The following is a 13,429-nucleotide window of genomic DNA, read 5'->3' as shown; positions in this document are numbered from 1 at the left end:
AGCAATATTCAAGCGATATAAAGGCAGGGGACACCACAAATGGGCTTCACATGTACCCATGTGGAGAATCAAACACAAGCCTTCGGCGTGACGAGCGAACGCTTTGACCACTCGGCTTTGGTTGTTGCAGACCGGAAGTGGGAATGCGGGACCCAGAGTATGTTCTGGCTCCGTCTTTCTGTCCAAGCGAAGAAAGCGTAGAAAACCCATGGTGCACAGTTCGGGACCTTTTTCTCAAAGCATTAAACAGAACACAAGAGAATGAATTTCGCCCTTACCATATTACTTTTCTTAAAAGCTTGGCGCAGGCTCCATTATTGAATATACTTTAACATCATATGTAATGTCTCATTCATCAAATTAAGTTGTTCAATATGTGCCACTATTCAACCAGCAGTGTATGGGTACCCGGTAGGATGATATGTGATTGCAAAAGAAACTTCCTTGTGAGTGCACTCAGACCATTATCCCGGGCCATCATTGTAATAACTTGTCACTGTCTCCACGTGAGTATTTAATGGCTTTCACTACAAATACATTTTGAACTTCATCAACGTTATTCAGCAAAATAATAACAGAAATATCAATCCATATCACATCAAGAAAATACCAGTATTGTAATCCATTCACACAAAAGTCCACACAAATGACGTCATCAAGTGACGTCATCCAGTCGATTGTCTCTTGAGTGATTTCCGCTTTGACCTCAAGCTCAATCTGTGAATAAATCCCCTCACTTTATTGCAAGCTTGTTCCTGGCAACGAGAGCGCGACCGAACGCACCTCACTTGTCTTATGACATCATGAAATATACTCCGTACCTTCTCCATGTCCATTCTCGTTGAAGTCTCGTAAAATGCTGTTCCGATATCAAACGCCATGTCCCTGCCGTCGGACACTAGAACCTCCCGCTCCGTGAATGCGTCGCCCTTGTTACCTGCAACATTCAATGGCAGCCATGATGACTCTTTTTTCTTTTTTTAATTATTACTATTTAAAAAAATATCACATTAGGTGCAAGGAATTTACAACAGACCCTACAGGACCACGTGGCTGGCCTAACGGGTCGCAGTATGTTTTGTTTGTTGTTTAACGCCACACTCAGCAGTATTCCAGCTATATGACGGCGGTCTGTAAATAACCGAGTCTGGACCAGACAATCCAGTGATTGACATCATCAGCATCGATCCACACCATTTGGATACGATGACATGCATCATCCAAGTCAGCGAGCCTGACCACTCGATCCCGTTAGTCGCCTCTGATGACAAGCATAGTCGCTTTTTACGCCAAGCGTGGGTTGCTGAAGACCGATTCTATCCCGGGTCTTCACGGGTAGGTCGTAGTTTGTGCAGACTTAGTAGACATTACAAAGGCAGCCACCATGACATTCCACAAGTCCTGCTGTCTCTTGACTTGTTCTTCAAACGAAATGATGACAGTACATTGTTTCCAATCGAATTATACAAATACACAATGAAAACGTATAATCGTCTTTCAAGCCTGAAACCATGTGTTTTTATGCAACTCGAAACCTATCGAATGAGATTCGAACCCGAACAACGACATTGCTGTGTTTGACAACCCCATGTCTAAATACAAAGAAAGTGCCGTAGCCAGCCGCCCCCCACCACCCCCAGATTTTTTTTATATATTGAAAACAGTTTTATTTGAGTCAAGTTGGGGACAAGTGACTTGGGGACTTGTACAAATATTTGCCACCCCTGTCCACAAAAGTAAACTGCGGCCATTTTGCCAAACAACAAAGATAAATAGGCGTTTTCAAAGTGTTTCAGTTTTATGTATAATTTCAAATAGCTTTCATCAATATTCCAGCAATGTTCCAATGTGTGAAATCGAACCTTAGCGATTTTAAGGCTAAAACATTATTTGGTTAAAAGAGTTCTGTTTGACATTGGGTCGGTTTTGTGTTCGCTCAGAGGACTTTTTGTGTTTTCTTATTGAGCCTTTTAAAGAAATAACTAGATTTCCAGGACGCTTCATACACCGACCATCATCATCATCATCACATTTCAGTATGTCTGGCATAAAGGACTTCTGAAATAGCGTGGCATAATGTCGGAAAGGTCAAAGTCTTTCAACAGACGCACGCTTGCGGACTGTGGAAGGCTGGACTGACCTCTCACAAAACCTGAGTCAGGTGAGCTAAAACTGGAATAGAGTGACCACAAAACTGAATAAATATGGATTGTCTTTTATCTGTGACCAGTCACAAAACCTGAGTCAGGGGAGCTAAAACTGGAATAGAGTGACCACAAAACTGAATAAACATGGATTCTCTTTAATCTGTGACCAGTCACAAACCTGAGTCAGGTGAGCTAAAACTGGAATAGAGTGACCACAAAACTGAATAAATATGGATTCTCTTTAATCTGTGACCAGTCACAAAACCTGAGTCAGGTGAGCTAAAACTGGAATAGAGTGACCACAAAACTGAATAAATATGGATTCTCTTTAATCTGTGACCAGTCACAAAACCTGAGTCAGGTGAGCTAAAACTGGAATAGAGTGACCACAAAACTGAATAAAAATGGATTGTCTTTACTCTGTGACCGCCAGGAACACATAAACCTTTGTTGGGACCTGTCCCATAGTGTGTCACGTCACCCCGTGCGGGTACGCTCGGCTTATTCCGCTTCCTTCGTCAGTCGTCACCACTTGCCCCTTTCGATAACTCGTCCCCCTATCGATGAATGTTATGTGAGAAAATACGACAAACCGCGTATGACTTCAAGTACTTCGGTCAAAGAATCCCTCAGGAATAAGTTTTTACTTTACATATACCTTGCGTCTAAATATATACACAATATACAGTTTAATGTGTTCAGTCATGCTTTATAATACCGTTTGTCCCGATTTGTTTTAAATAGCATCATGAATATACATGTATATATATATAGGGAAATATATACGTGAATCATTACGCAACGAGTTGACAATTCTTTTAGCGATGCTCGTCTGCGCTTAGACGGAACCCAGTTGCAAAAAATGGCCACGAGAGGGGCACGAGTCGCTATTCGGCTTGTCCCGGAATAACACGAGTTGGTCACGAATGATCCTGTGTAGCGCCTCGGAAATGGAGTAATACATTGTCACTCTAGATCCCGCCGCAGATAGTAGTGTAATTTGAAGGCCGTTTTTGAAAAGGGGTCATTCTGTCTTCAACAGAAATAATTAGGTATACACTTTGATGACAAACTCAAAACGGCAACCGTTACAAGTATTGGTTCTTGACAGTGTTAGCGGATGTTTCATTCTGCTGATATAAGCCCAGTGGACCGACAAGAATATCGGAGTTACCTCCCTTGGTGATACCACTGGTGCAGGCTCGCAGTCTGATAATACTTTGGGGATGGTGATGGAGATTTTACGAGCGCTTCAAGTGGACCCGTGGTCGCACACTTGACTGATGAACACATTGACTTACCAACCAGCACTAACGGGGTGTCGCTGTTGTTTCTGATCTTGTGTATGGCTTCGTGGACACGTGATGCGGCGTCGAAGCTCCGCTTGTCGGTGATGGAGTAGACGAGGATGAAGCCGTCGGCACTCTGTGTCAAGGACCTCACAATCTGCTCGTCATCGTCTCCCTGAAACATACGTCGAGGTGCGTCACGGAGCGTCACGATGCGTCACAGTGCGTCCTACTCGTTCTTCCTGTCAAACACACAGGCTCTTGCCCGGCTTTCATTCTCCTCTTGATTAATCACTTTTAGAAACATTTGTGGCCGCGGGGTAACCTAATGGTTAAAGCGTTCGCTCGTCACGCCGAGGACCCAGGTTCGATTCCCCACATGGGTACAATGTGTGAAGACCACTTCTGGTGTCCCCCGCCATGATATTGCTTGAATATTGCTAAAAGCGGCGTAAAACCATACTCACTCACGAAGACACATTTGTGCCTTTCAATGTTATAATTGGTTATAAACGTTAGGAACCTTTCAAATATGTATTTTCTAGCAATGCCTATATTAATTTCTATATTCAGAGATATGTTTCACTTATATATTCACTACAATCCTCTGCAAATATTACTTTTACAAAACAATTACTTTTTACTTGTTTACGGCCAAGGAGGCATTTTTCTTGACTAACCAATGTGGAGGATCGAACCCAGGGTATGAGAAGCGATCACACAGAGCACGGCAACCTTTGACCCATGGGAGTTACAAATGGTCTTCAGCAACCCATGCGGCGACTAACGGTATCGAGTAATCAGGCCCGAGATTCGGTTGATGCACGTCATGTATCCCAATTGCGTAGATCGATGCTCATGATGTCAATCACTAGATTGTCTGGTTCAGACTCGAACATTTACAGATCGCCGTCCTAAAGCTGGAATATTGCTGAGTGCGGCGTTACACAACAAACAATATATATATATACGGGTACCTGAGCTGCCATGCGCAGTTCAAACAGTCTCATACAGCAAGTCTCCCCGTCCACTGTCTCCCACGTGTCAAATTCGGCTCGCCTCCCTGATCAACATACAATATATAATGCACTTCAATATATACCACTCAAAAGAAACGAAAAAATCGGATGTTCTTTAACTATGGTTAATGCCATGCCATTAGAGATTAACACCGGCATGACGGATTAACTTTAGTCATATGAAATAATCGTGCGTTCTTTAACTTCTTTTGAGTAGTATATATTAAACAAACTATGAGAGAAATGTAGAGGAAAACACGTGCATGTACAATTATGACTTGTTTTGATGTATATTTCATCATTTTCACATGGTAAACACAATTTATATTCGAAGCCACATTACAACCATGTTACTGTATGTGATATCAAAATATAACAACAATATGAAAGTAGACGCATGCATGAGCGAGATCAGGTTTCCATATCGTCCGAAGCGCCACAATTCGCGTTCAAGATTATTGACGTACATGCATTTGTGTGTGAGAGAGAGAGAGAGAGCGAGAGAGAGAGAGAGAGAGAGAGAGAGAGAGAGAGAGAGAGAGAGAGAGAGAGATACAAATCGCGAGTCACGATACGATACCTGTTGTAAGATACTTTTTACGTCTATTAGAGGGCGTTGCTATCTCCCGGTTTGCGTTTTACTTACTAATTCACCATCAGAGTAAGCATTTCTTTGTGATGGGCGGTACGGTAACGCTTGCCTAATTAGTTAATAGGACCCAAATAGTCATCCTAGTGATACGATGACCGTAAATCTTTGTTAAAATATGGGAGTAACGATCACTTTGATGAACGGGGCCTAGGTCGGGTTACTGAATACAGAATGAAAACATGGTTTGTTTTTTGTAGTTTAACGCCGCAGTTAACCAGCTATATGACAACGGTCTGTAAATAATCGAGTCTGAACCAGACAATCCAGTGATTGACGTCGTGAGCAACGATCTACACAATTGGGACACGATGACATGCATCAACCACGTCCGCGAGCCTGACCACTCGAGTCGCCTCTTACGACAAGCATATTCGCCTTTTACAACAAGCATGGTCGCTGAAGACCTATTCTACCCCGGATCTTCACGGGTGGAATGAACACATGGAATCAACCAATGCATGGGTAGACGTGCCGTGTATGCACGCGTGAATTAGCGATGCGACACATCGGTGCATCGTGACGCCCGTATTAGTGACACAAAGTCTTGGAGTAGAATCCCACTGTTTCGCGGAACCATGGCATACCTTTGGAGGATTTCTGCAAGTGTTTAGTGCCGTCTTCTCCATCAGAAGTGACGAATGTGTGACACAGAGCTGAAAATACAACACCATAAATACATTGACATTTGAAACAGATGCGTCACACATACCTCTGCCGGGATGGTGGGAAATTATATCTTCCCTACCCTGACCTTAGGCGGTGAGATGACATTTCTATTAAAGCAGCTTTACCCAATATCCCAAGATGCCATTTATGATGCCATAGGGTATCTGTATAAACAGGTACAGCTTCAAAGCGAACACAATCCACCGTTACCCTCAGTGATATAGATTCATTCTATTGTGAAAAATATCCCGGACCCATTCACCACCAAAGCAACGTTTTCGTAGTGACGTCACGATCTCCAGTTCGCCTTTACAACTTTTCCACAGAATTTCTCTCGCTAATAAGTGTAATCTGATTGGACAGTTATTTTTAGCAGCGTGCCGTTCTTACACGGCTCCAAACGAAGGTAAGTCAGCGTAAATCATGGTATTTACAGACTTGTCATTTGTTATAGGGGGGTGGGATGGAGATTTGAGATTTGAACATTGTTTAGGGACTGGTAACATATTTAAGGGAGGGGGATGTCCATGAAAAATATGTTACCTGTATTTGAGGGGTAATGGAAAAGTGTTACATAAAATGTGAAGTTACAAAAATAGAAAGAAAAAAGTTGTCCAGTCGCATATATCATAATGTTTGTTTGTTTGTTGTTTAACGCCGCACTCATGAGCATCGATCCACGCAATTGGAATACGATGACATGCATCAACCAAGTCAGCGGGTCTGACCACCCGATCCCGTAAGTCGCCTCTCTTACAAGCATAGTCGCCTATTACGGCAAGAATGGGTTGCTGAAGACGCATCCTAAACCGGATCTTCACGGGTCTGTATCGTAACAGAATGGAAGGATGATACACTGGGAAGTCAAGGAGGATTGTATACATGTATTGTGGGTAGGATGAACGCCGTGGTCAGTAACAACTGCAGTATCACCATGAACACAGGTAACATAAAATTTAGAATATAAATGCACATGTGGCATTGATGGCAGGAGCGGCCCATGGCTTCGGCTCAGATGACAAGAAACCAGCCACGTTGCACCTAAGTGTTTGTCCAGTGGGCCCCTGTTGTTCAAAGACCAGATACGCCCAGATCATGATCTCCCTGTTGTCAGACCTCATACCCGTTCTCGTGGGCGTGAACTTATGGATACGTGAAATCCTACTTGTCGACACGCCATGCCCAGCCCTCTCACAAGCATCAAATAAAACCAAAATGCAACTACTTCCGTTCTTCTCAGTGAAGGTCGTCATACAAGGTCAAGGTCCTGGGTTCGAATCTCGCGTGACCTAACCAAATTTTGTAAACGTCTACGACCTCCAATAATAAACAGTCACACTGACATTATTATTAAGGGGACGACGATTTTATATTCTGGGGTGGCTTGGCGTTGGGGTGAAGGTGCTTTGTAAACTGGTACATCCACCGTTTCCCCAGTCACTACGCTGGCTTAGAGGTGACAAGCAACATTACTCATCGCTTCTATCGGCAACTGGGGCGGTCGGGTAGCCTAGTGGTTAAAGCGTTCGCTCGTCGCGCCGAAGACCCGGGTTCTATTACCAATATAGGTACAATGTTTGAAGCCCATTTCTGATGTCCCCCGCCGTGATATTCCTTGAATATTGCTAAAATTGGCGTAAAACCATACTCACTCACTCACTCACTCACCCTGTCAACAACTTGCTAACAGATTGAATGTCTGTGGCGGTTACTTTCAGCGCCGCGTCATTCATGTGAAGTAAAAACGATAGGAGTGAAAACGACGCTAACATGTGTTGTAGCGAATATGTCCAGGATATTTACAATATATTACTCAACTTTAGATAGGGGATAGTGTGATAACAAAACTTAAAACAGCTGCTTAAGGGAGACAAGACAAGACAAGATAATATATTCAATGTAGAGGCCAATGGCACAAATTCCAGAATACAGACATATAGAACTTTCATTTCTCAGCAAAAGGGTGCAATTGGTAGTTTTCTTTGTATGAGGTAGACAAATACATGCACAGACATATACACACAAACAGCACAGACACACATATCATATATAGTATTCTTAGAAAATAGGTACATTAAGTGGTATTTTTGCACATTAAATAGATATATAGACATCATTTATCGTCTGTCTACTTGAGTGTCATAATATTCATAAACGTTAACTGTACTGTCATTTCTGATGTATTTACAAGCATACAAGCAAAACATGAATATCGTCTTCTATATACATTTTGTCATGAATGGCATGGTAATATTTGTGTATCTTCCTGTTTATATCATAAGTCTAAAATTACCAGATCTAAAGCTTGTGAAACAAATTCTCGAATGTAAAGGAATAGCAATACACTGATATTAAGGGAATGTTATATAAATTACTTATTATTTTGTAATAATGCTGAAAATAGGTCAGTTCCAAGGCAATATGAATGCTTTTTGTATGACAACTTTTCCCATTAGTCACATTCAGTTGCTGTCTGGACACGGAATATCCCTATCAAAAAGTGAGTAGTGGACAGAAAGGAGACGTAATTGCTGGATAACCGCGATATGGTAACATTCAGTATGAACTTCTTATACTTGTGAAAATCGCAGATACATGAAATACAACAGCTGTGGATATCAGCTGATTAGGAAACGCCTCTGAGCTGTGAGTGACCGTACTACGTCTGTCCGGGTTCGATTCTGACACTAATGGTTTGTCTGTCCCAGACACGTAGGGTGTTGTGACATCGCTGACGTATGCACTTCTGCACGTACTCAATTCTGCATTACACTCAATCTAATCAAGTCGGATATCGCAACTTGGCGACCCGACTATCTTACTTTGAATATAAGCAGCAAACCGGGGACTTGTTTATAGCTTTGGAAATAATCATTCTAAATAGAGAATATTTTGGAAGCATTATCCCATCGTCTTTCAGAAAGTGAAGAACTTCCCAAGTGCATCATTTCTCGAGTTGAGTTCGCCCATGTGTTTGCACGTACCAGTGTTCTATTAATATTTAATCTCAGTTAAACACACCCACGTCATTCAAGTGTATTCAATTAATTTCTGTCTTTTATATATGCAGCTTTCGATAAAAGTTATTCTGAGAAAATTCTTTTTAAACGTGATGATATTGAACAGATTTATTTGGATGCTTTAAACCCAAAAATCCATTTTGGGAGAGATATTTAGTTACGGTCAAAATGGTGATTATGTCTTTTAAGAATGTTTGATCCAACTTCAGCTGAATCTTGTACCAAAGCCATCATTTCACCTGGTATAAAGGTAGCGTAGAGGATTAACGCAAAGTGTGCACATCTGTTTTCACATTTAAAACTCCATAAGAACAAAGACATTTTGCAGTCAATTCTTCGAAATAAATGACATCAAATCCTGCTTATTTAATCATAAACACACAAAACGCTGGGACACAAGTCCCGTCCATTTTATTATCAGCCAGTCAAGAATCAGGAGCCTGTTAGTGGGTTTGGCCTTATCCTTTTTCGAATTTTAGCCAATCAGATGTCACGGAGTGACTAACAATTGATTTATTGAGCATAAAATTGGTAAAATGATAAAGATCTCGATTTTCACCGCAATCTTTGATGTTAATAACATGTAAAGACATAAGATCTTCAAGCGTGTAGTATCCAAGTTCTTTCTTGTTTCTCCCACATCAAGCTTACGCGCCGTGATATAACTGAAATACTGTTCAAAGCGACGTTAAACCAAACTCATTCACCCAAGCTAAAGTTTAAAAAACGAGGTAACTCTAAGAGACTAAATAACAGCTGTGATTCTCCTTCTCACTTTGCAAGGTGAGCACAGGGAGTTAAAGTAGTGGAAGACCGCGAGAGCATACAGAGTTTTTGGAGGTAATTCCCACAAGTGCGCTTGCTTTAGGTTTTGATCTGTGTTTACTGGTGGAATAGTGTGCTTGATTGAGTGATCTATGATGCGTGTGATGTTGCTGGCGCGAGGCAAGTTGTGCGTCTCCTCGTGCGTGTTCGCTTAGGCCAACTTTATTTTTACATTTCTGCGGTCTAGGATTTATGGATATTTGTCGTCATCTCCGTCACTCTCTATACATATATATGTAGGTAGGTTGTAGATAAATAAATAAATAATGCGTGCGTGCGTGCGTGCGTGCGTGCGTGCGTGCGTGCGTGCGTGCGTGAATGAATGAGTGGGTGAAACGTTATATCACGGGGTGTCAGCTTGACGTGGAAGGCAGCCCCGAAGATGCAGGGCTAACGCGTTTACTACTTTGGTCAAACCCTTGATGACGTGTTTAAGTGCCGACAAATCAAGAACCACAATTGGGCGAATCTGGAATCGAGCCCACGATCATAGGATCCTGGTACGCCAAAGGGACACAACTGCACGTCGAATTGCGGCTTAGATAACTTGGCCACCCGTGCGCCGATAGCAGTGACGATGTAAAACACTTGTGTTAAACAGCCTATCTTTGCAAATAGGTTGCGGGGCAAAGTTTTTTCCCGACACAACATGCGTTATCTCCGATCCCAGGGCACATCAAGACCACGTGACCACCTACGTACTGTATAACAAACATGGACGACAGGTGGTACGCATAAAGTGATGACGTCATCAATAACCTCAGCAAAATGGACGTTGAGGAGAAAATAATCGGCCTAGGCGGATCCGTTACGGCTGACATTTAACGTCGACTGTGTCAGAGATTCTGGGAACGAGATAAAGAACTCGTAGCTATGTTAAAACATCTGAATATCTATTTTCTTTGAACTGCAGATTTGGAGACCTTCTGAATAAGGTGTTGATTTTGTTTTGCTTGAAGGCATTTTCAGCTATGTTCGCATGGTCGTTGTCTTGATCTATGCTGATTATATATGCACATTGACGTCATGGTAAAAATAGTACAATGTTATATATCCCGAGGGTTGCACAAGCGTTTATGTTACATGTCAGTTACCGATAAGTGGGCAACACATGCTGCTTGGATTATCAAAGGGTTAACATGAACGAGAACACGGTACTACATGTCAAATTTAATATCGACGTGTATACTGAGGGGTAAAAGAAAGTATACCGGTTTTTTTTATGTAATTGAACTGTTGTTAAATTTGATTTTGTCTATTCAATCATCACCAAGTTTGTAAAAATTAATCTATGGCTTGGTAATTTTGTGTCAAAATAAATTACTTCAGTGAAGGCTGGGGTAAGAAATGAATTTGCAGCCATATGATCCCTACCATGTTTGAAATGATGTAAAACCAAGGAGAAGTATTCTTTGAGTTCTGACTAAGCGCCAGTACAGTTCATTTCGTTGATATAATAAAGATATTTTCAATTAAAAATCAAATATATGATAAATCAACTGAGAAGTATAGCTTCTTTTGCTCCTCAGTTAATTTTCTTAAAATTTCAGACGAAAATTAGATCAATATTCGCCGTGGCTTGTGTATGTTGATTTCCAGTAAAAGAGCCACCTGCCCATTATACAACGGGAATACAAGAATACAATAAATGGAGCGCCATGTTATCATTTACAATTTGAGAGCAAGGTATGTTTGTTTCACACTAAGGGAAACATATTTAGCTAAACAATGAACTTTAATATAATCCAACGTAGGATGTACAATTACACTGAGAAAGAAGTCTAGCCTGAATTCTACTAACTTAATTAGTAACACCGGTCAGAAGGATAGTAAACACCGAATTTACTATCCTACCTGGTAGACTGCACGAAGATGCTGGAGATGAGTAAATATCACTTGTTTAATTAGTATTTTTCACCATACTGTGAAAAGATGTGTTAAGAACGTCAACACACAAGACATGTTTAGGAATGTGTTTAAATCCTAAACGGTATGCACATTTGGTGTGTTGTATCTAAACACGTTTCGGGTCTAAGCACATGAAATGAGCAATCTCCTCATAGCCTAAACACCTCCTAAACACAACACACCCCATAACCCAAAACATGTTTAGAATTTAAATATTTTTAAATACGTTTAATAATGCGCATATCATCAGGCTATAACTGGAATATGGCATAGCTGTATAATATATACTGAACTGAAAATGAAATTCTGATTCTACACCTAGAATTATACGAAATGGACATATCATTGATCTCGAGCAATGTTTAATTTTCTACCTTCTTCTATCATAAGATTATGACGAGCACCGCTATTTATACAAAGCAATTCTATACACTGGTATTTAATACTTGACAAATATTCTTCTTAATTGTTTCTTTCTATAATACTTCTATGCAAATCCAAAATTAAAAATGAAACAATCTGTTCAATCCAAGTTTGGTTGTCAATGGCAATAAATCTTCCTCAGAATAGAAGTGAAAACGTTTTACCAAATTTTGATTTGCCCACACATATCCAAATCCACATCTAAATAATAAGATTTAACATTGTACGCCCAACAAATACGACCACCTTCAGACATATCATATTAATAGTTACACATTTTTTTCGCGACTATGAGTGAGTGAGTGAGTGAGTATGGTTTAACGCCGCTTTTAGCAATATTCCAGCAATATCAAGGCGGGGGACACCAGAAATGGGCTTCACACATTGTACCCATGTCGGGAATCGAACCGAGGTCTTCGGCGTGACGAGCGAACGCTTTAACCACTAGGCTCCCCGACCGCCCCTTCGCGACTATGAAGACACGCTAAATAAGTGAAAGTTTAGACATATTGCTCAAGCTCTTTTTCATCGAATGCGTAATTGTCGCGACGAGCGCGTGCATGACCTATGACGTCATATCCGCTCGTGGTTAAACAAAGAAAGAAGATCAAAGAAACGCTGTGCACGACTTATAAAAACCGGAATTAAGGGGATTGTATAACTGTATATTTACCTAGTCTCACGTGAAAACCAGGAATAAACAGAAATAAATCGGTGAAAGCGAGAAATAACAAAGTTTGGCGAGGTGGAGCAACAATCTGAGAAAGGATGCGAGGTATGAGTCAGAATATGCTATGGGGGAATCCTATTTAACATAATATACACGGTATATGTTCAAATTGTTTGTTTTGGGAGATACATGTTATCAAGACATTGTGTTCATGACGCGTGCAGAAAGAACATTCCAATTTTCCAGTGTGATGTTTTCCATGATAGACCTCACTGTCTAATTTGTATCTTTGTAGCCAAATGTTACTGACCAGGTCAACCTGGTTTAAATATCCCGATATTACCCCAATCCCTTCACATGCTTTGTTTGTTTGTTTGATGTTTAGCAATATTCCAGATATATGACGGCGGTCTGTAAATAATCGAGTCTGGACAGGCAATCCAGTGGTTGAAATCATGAGCATCGATCCACGCCACTTGGATCGATGACATGCATCATCCAAGTCAGCGAGCCTGACCACCCGATCCCGTTAGTCGCCTCTTACGACAAGCATAGTCCCCTTTTAGGACAAGTATGGGTTGCTGAAGACCTATTCTAGCCCGGATCATCACGGGTCCCCTTTACATGCAGAGCTAATCTTAGCGACATGCTCAAGCCAGTAAGAGTCTTACTCCTGGTTGTCAAAACATAATCCACAATCTGCCAATCATGATAAAAATATAATTACACATTTTGAGAGACTGACCAAATTATCATTGACTTGAACACGGATTTTGCGCCCGTCTGAGCCATCAGATTTAAAATATTAAA

The 13,429-nt window shown here is 41.1% G+C and overlaps 1 protein-coding gene across 2 annotated transcripts in view; it reads right to left on the bottom strand.

Moving 5' to 3' along the window:
- Positions 1-506: 506 nt before the first annotated feature.
- LOC139462530 (ras-related protein Rap1-like) overlaps positions 507-13,429 on the bottom strand; it is a 45,167-nt gene continuing 32,244 nt past the window's right edge. For both annotated transcript variants that reach the window (XM_071244317.1, XM_071244318.1), the window contains 4 exons: positions 5,692-5,760; positions 4,414-4,499; positions 3,449-3,611; positions 507-937 (listed from right to left, as the gene is read on the bottom strand). In XM_071244317.1, coding sequence (XP_071100418.1) covers positions 666-937; positions 3,449-3,611; positions 4,414-4,499; positions 5,692-5,760 — 590 coding nt within the window. In that variant the 3' untranslated portion in view covers positions 507-665. The remainder of the gene's footprint in view (positions 938-3,448; positions 3,612-4,413; positions 4,500-5,691; positions 5,761-13,429) is intronic.

This window comes from Haliotis cracherodii, unplaced genomic scaffold (assembly GCF_022045235.1).
Source record: "Haliotis cracherodii isolate W230 unplaced genomic scaffold, xgHalCrac1.p SCAF_15, whole genome shotgun sequence".
Taxonomy (NCBI): Eukaryota; Metazoa; Mollusca; class Gastropoda; order Lepetellida; family Haliotidae; genus Haliotis; species Haliotis cracherodii.
Note: the sequence above shows the minus strand (reverse complement) of the source record. Positions and strands in the feature narration are given on the sequence as shown.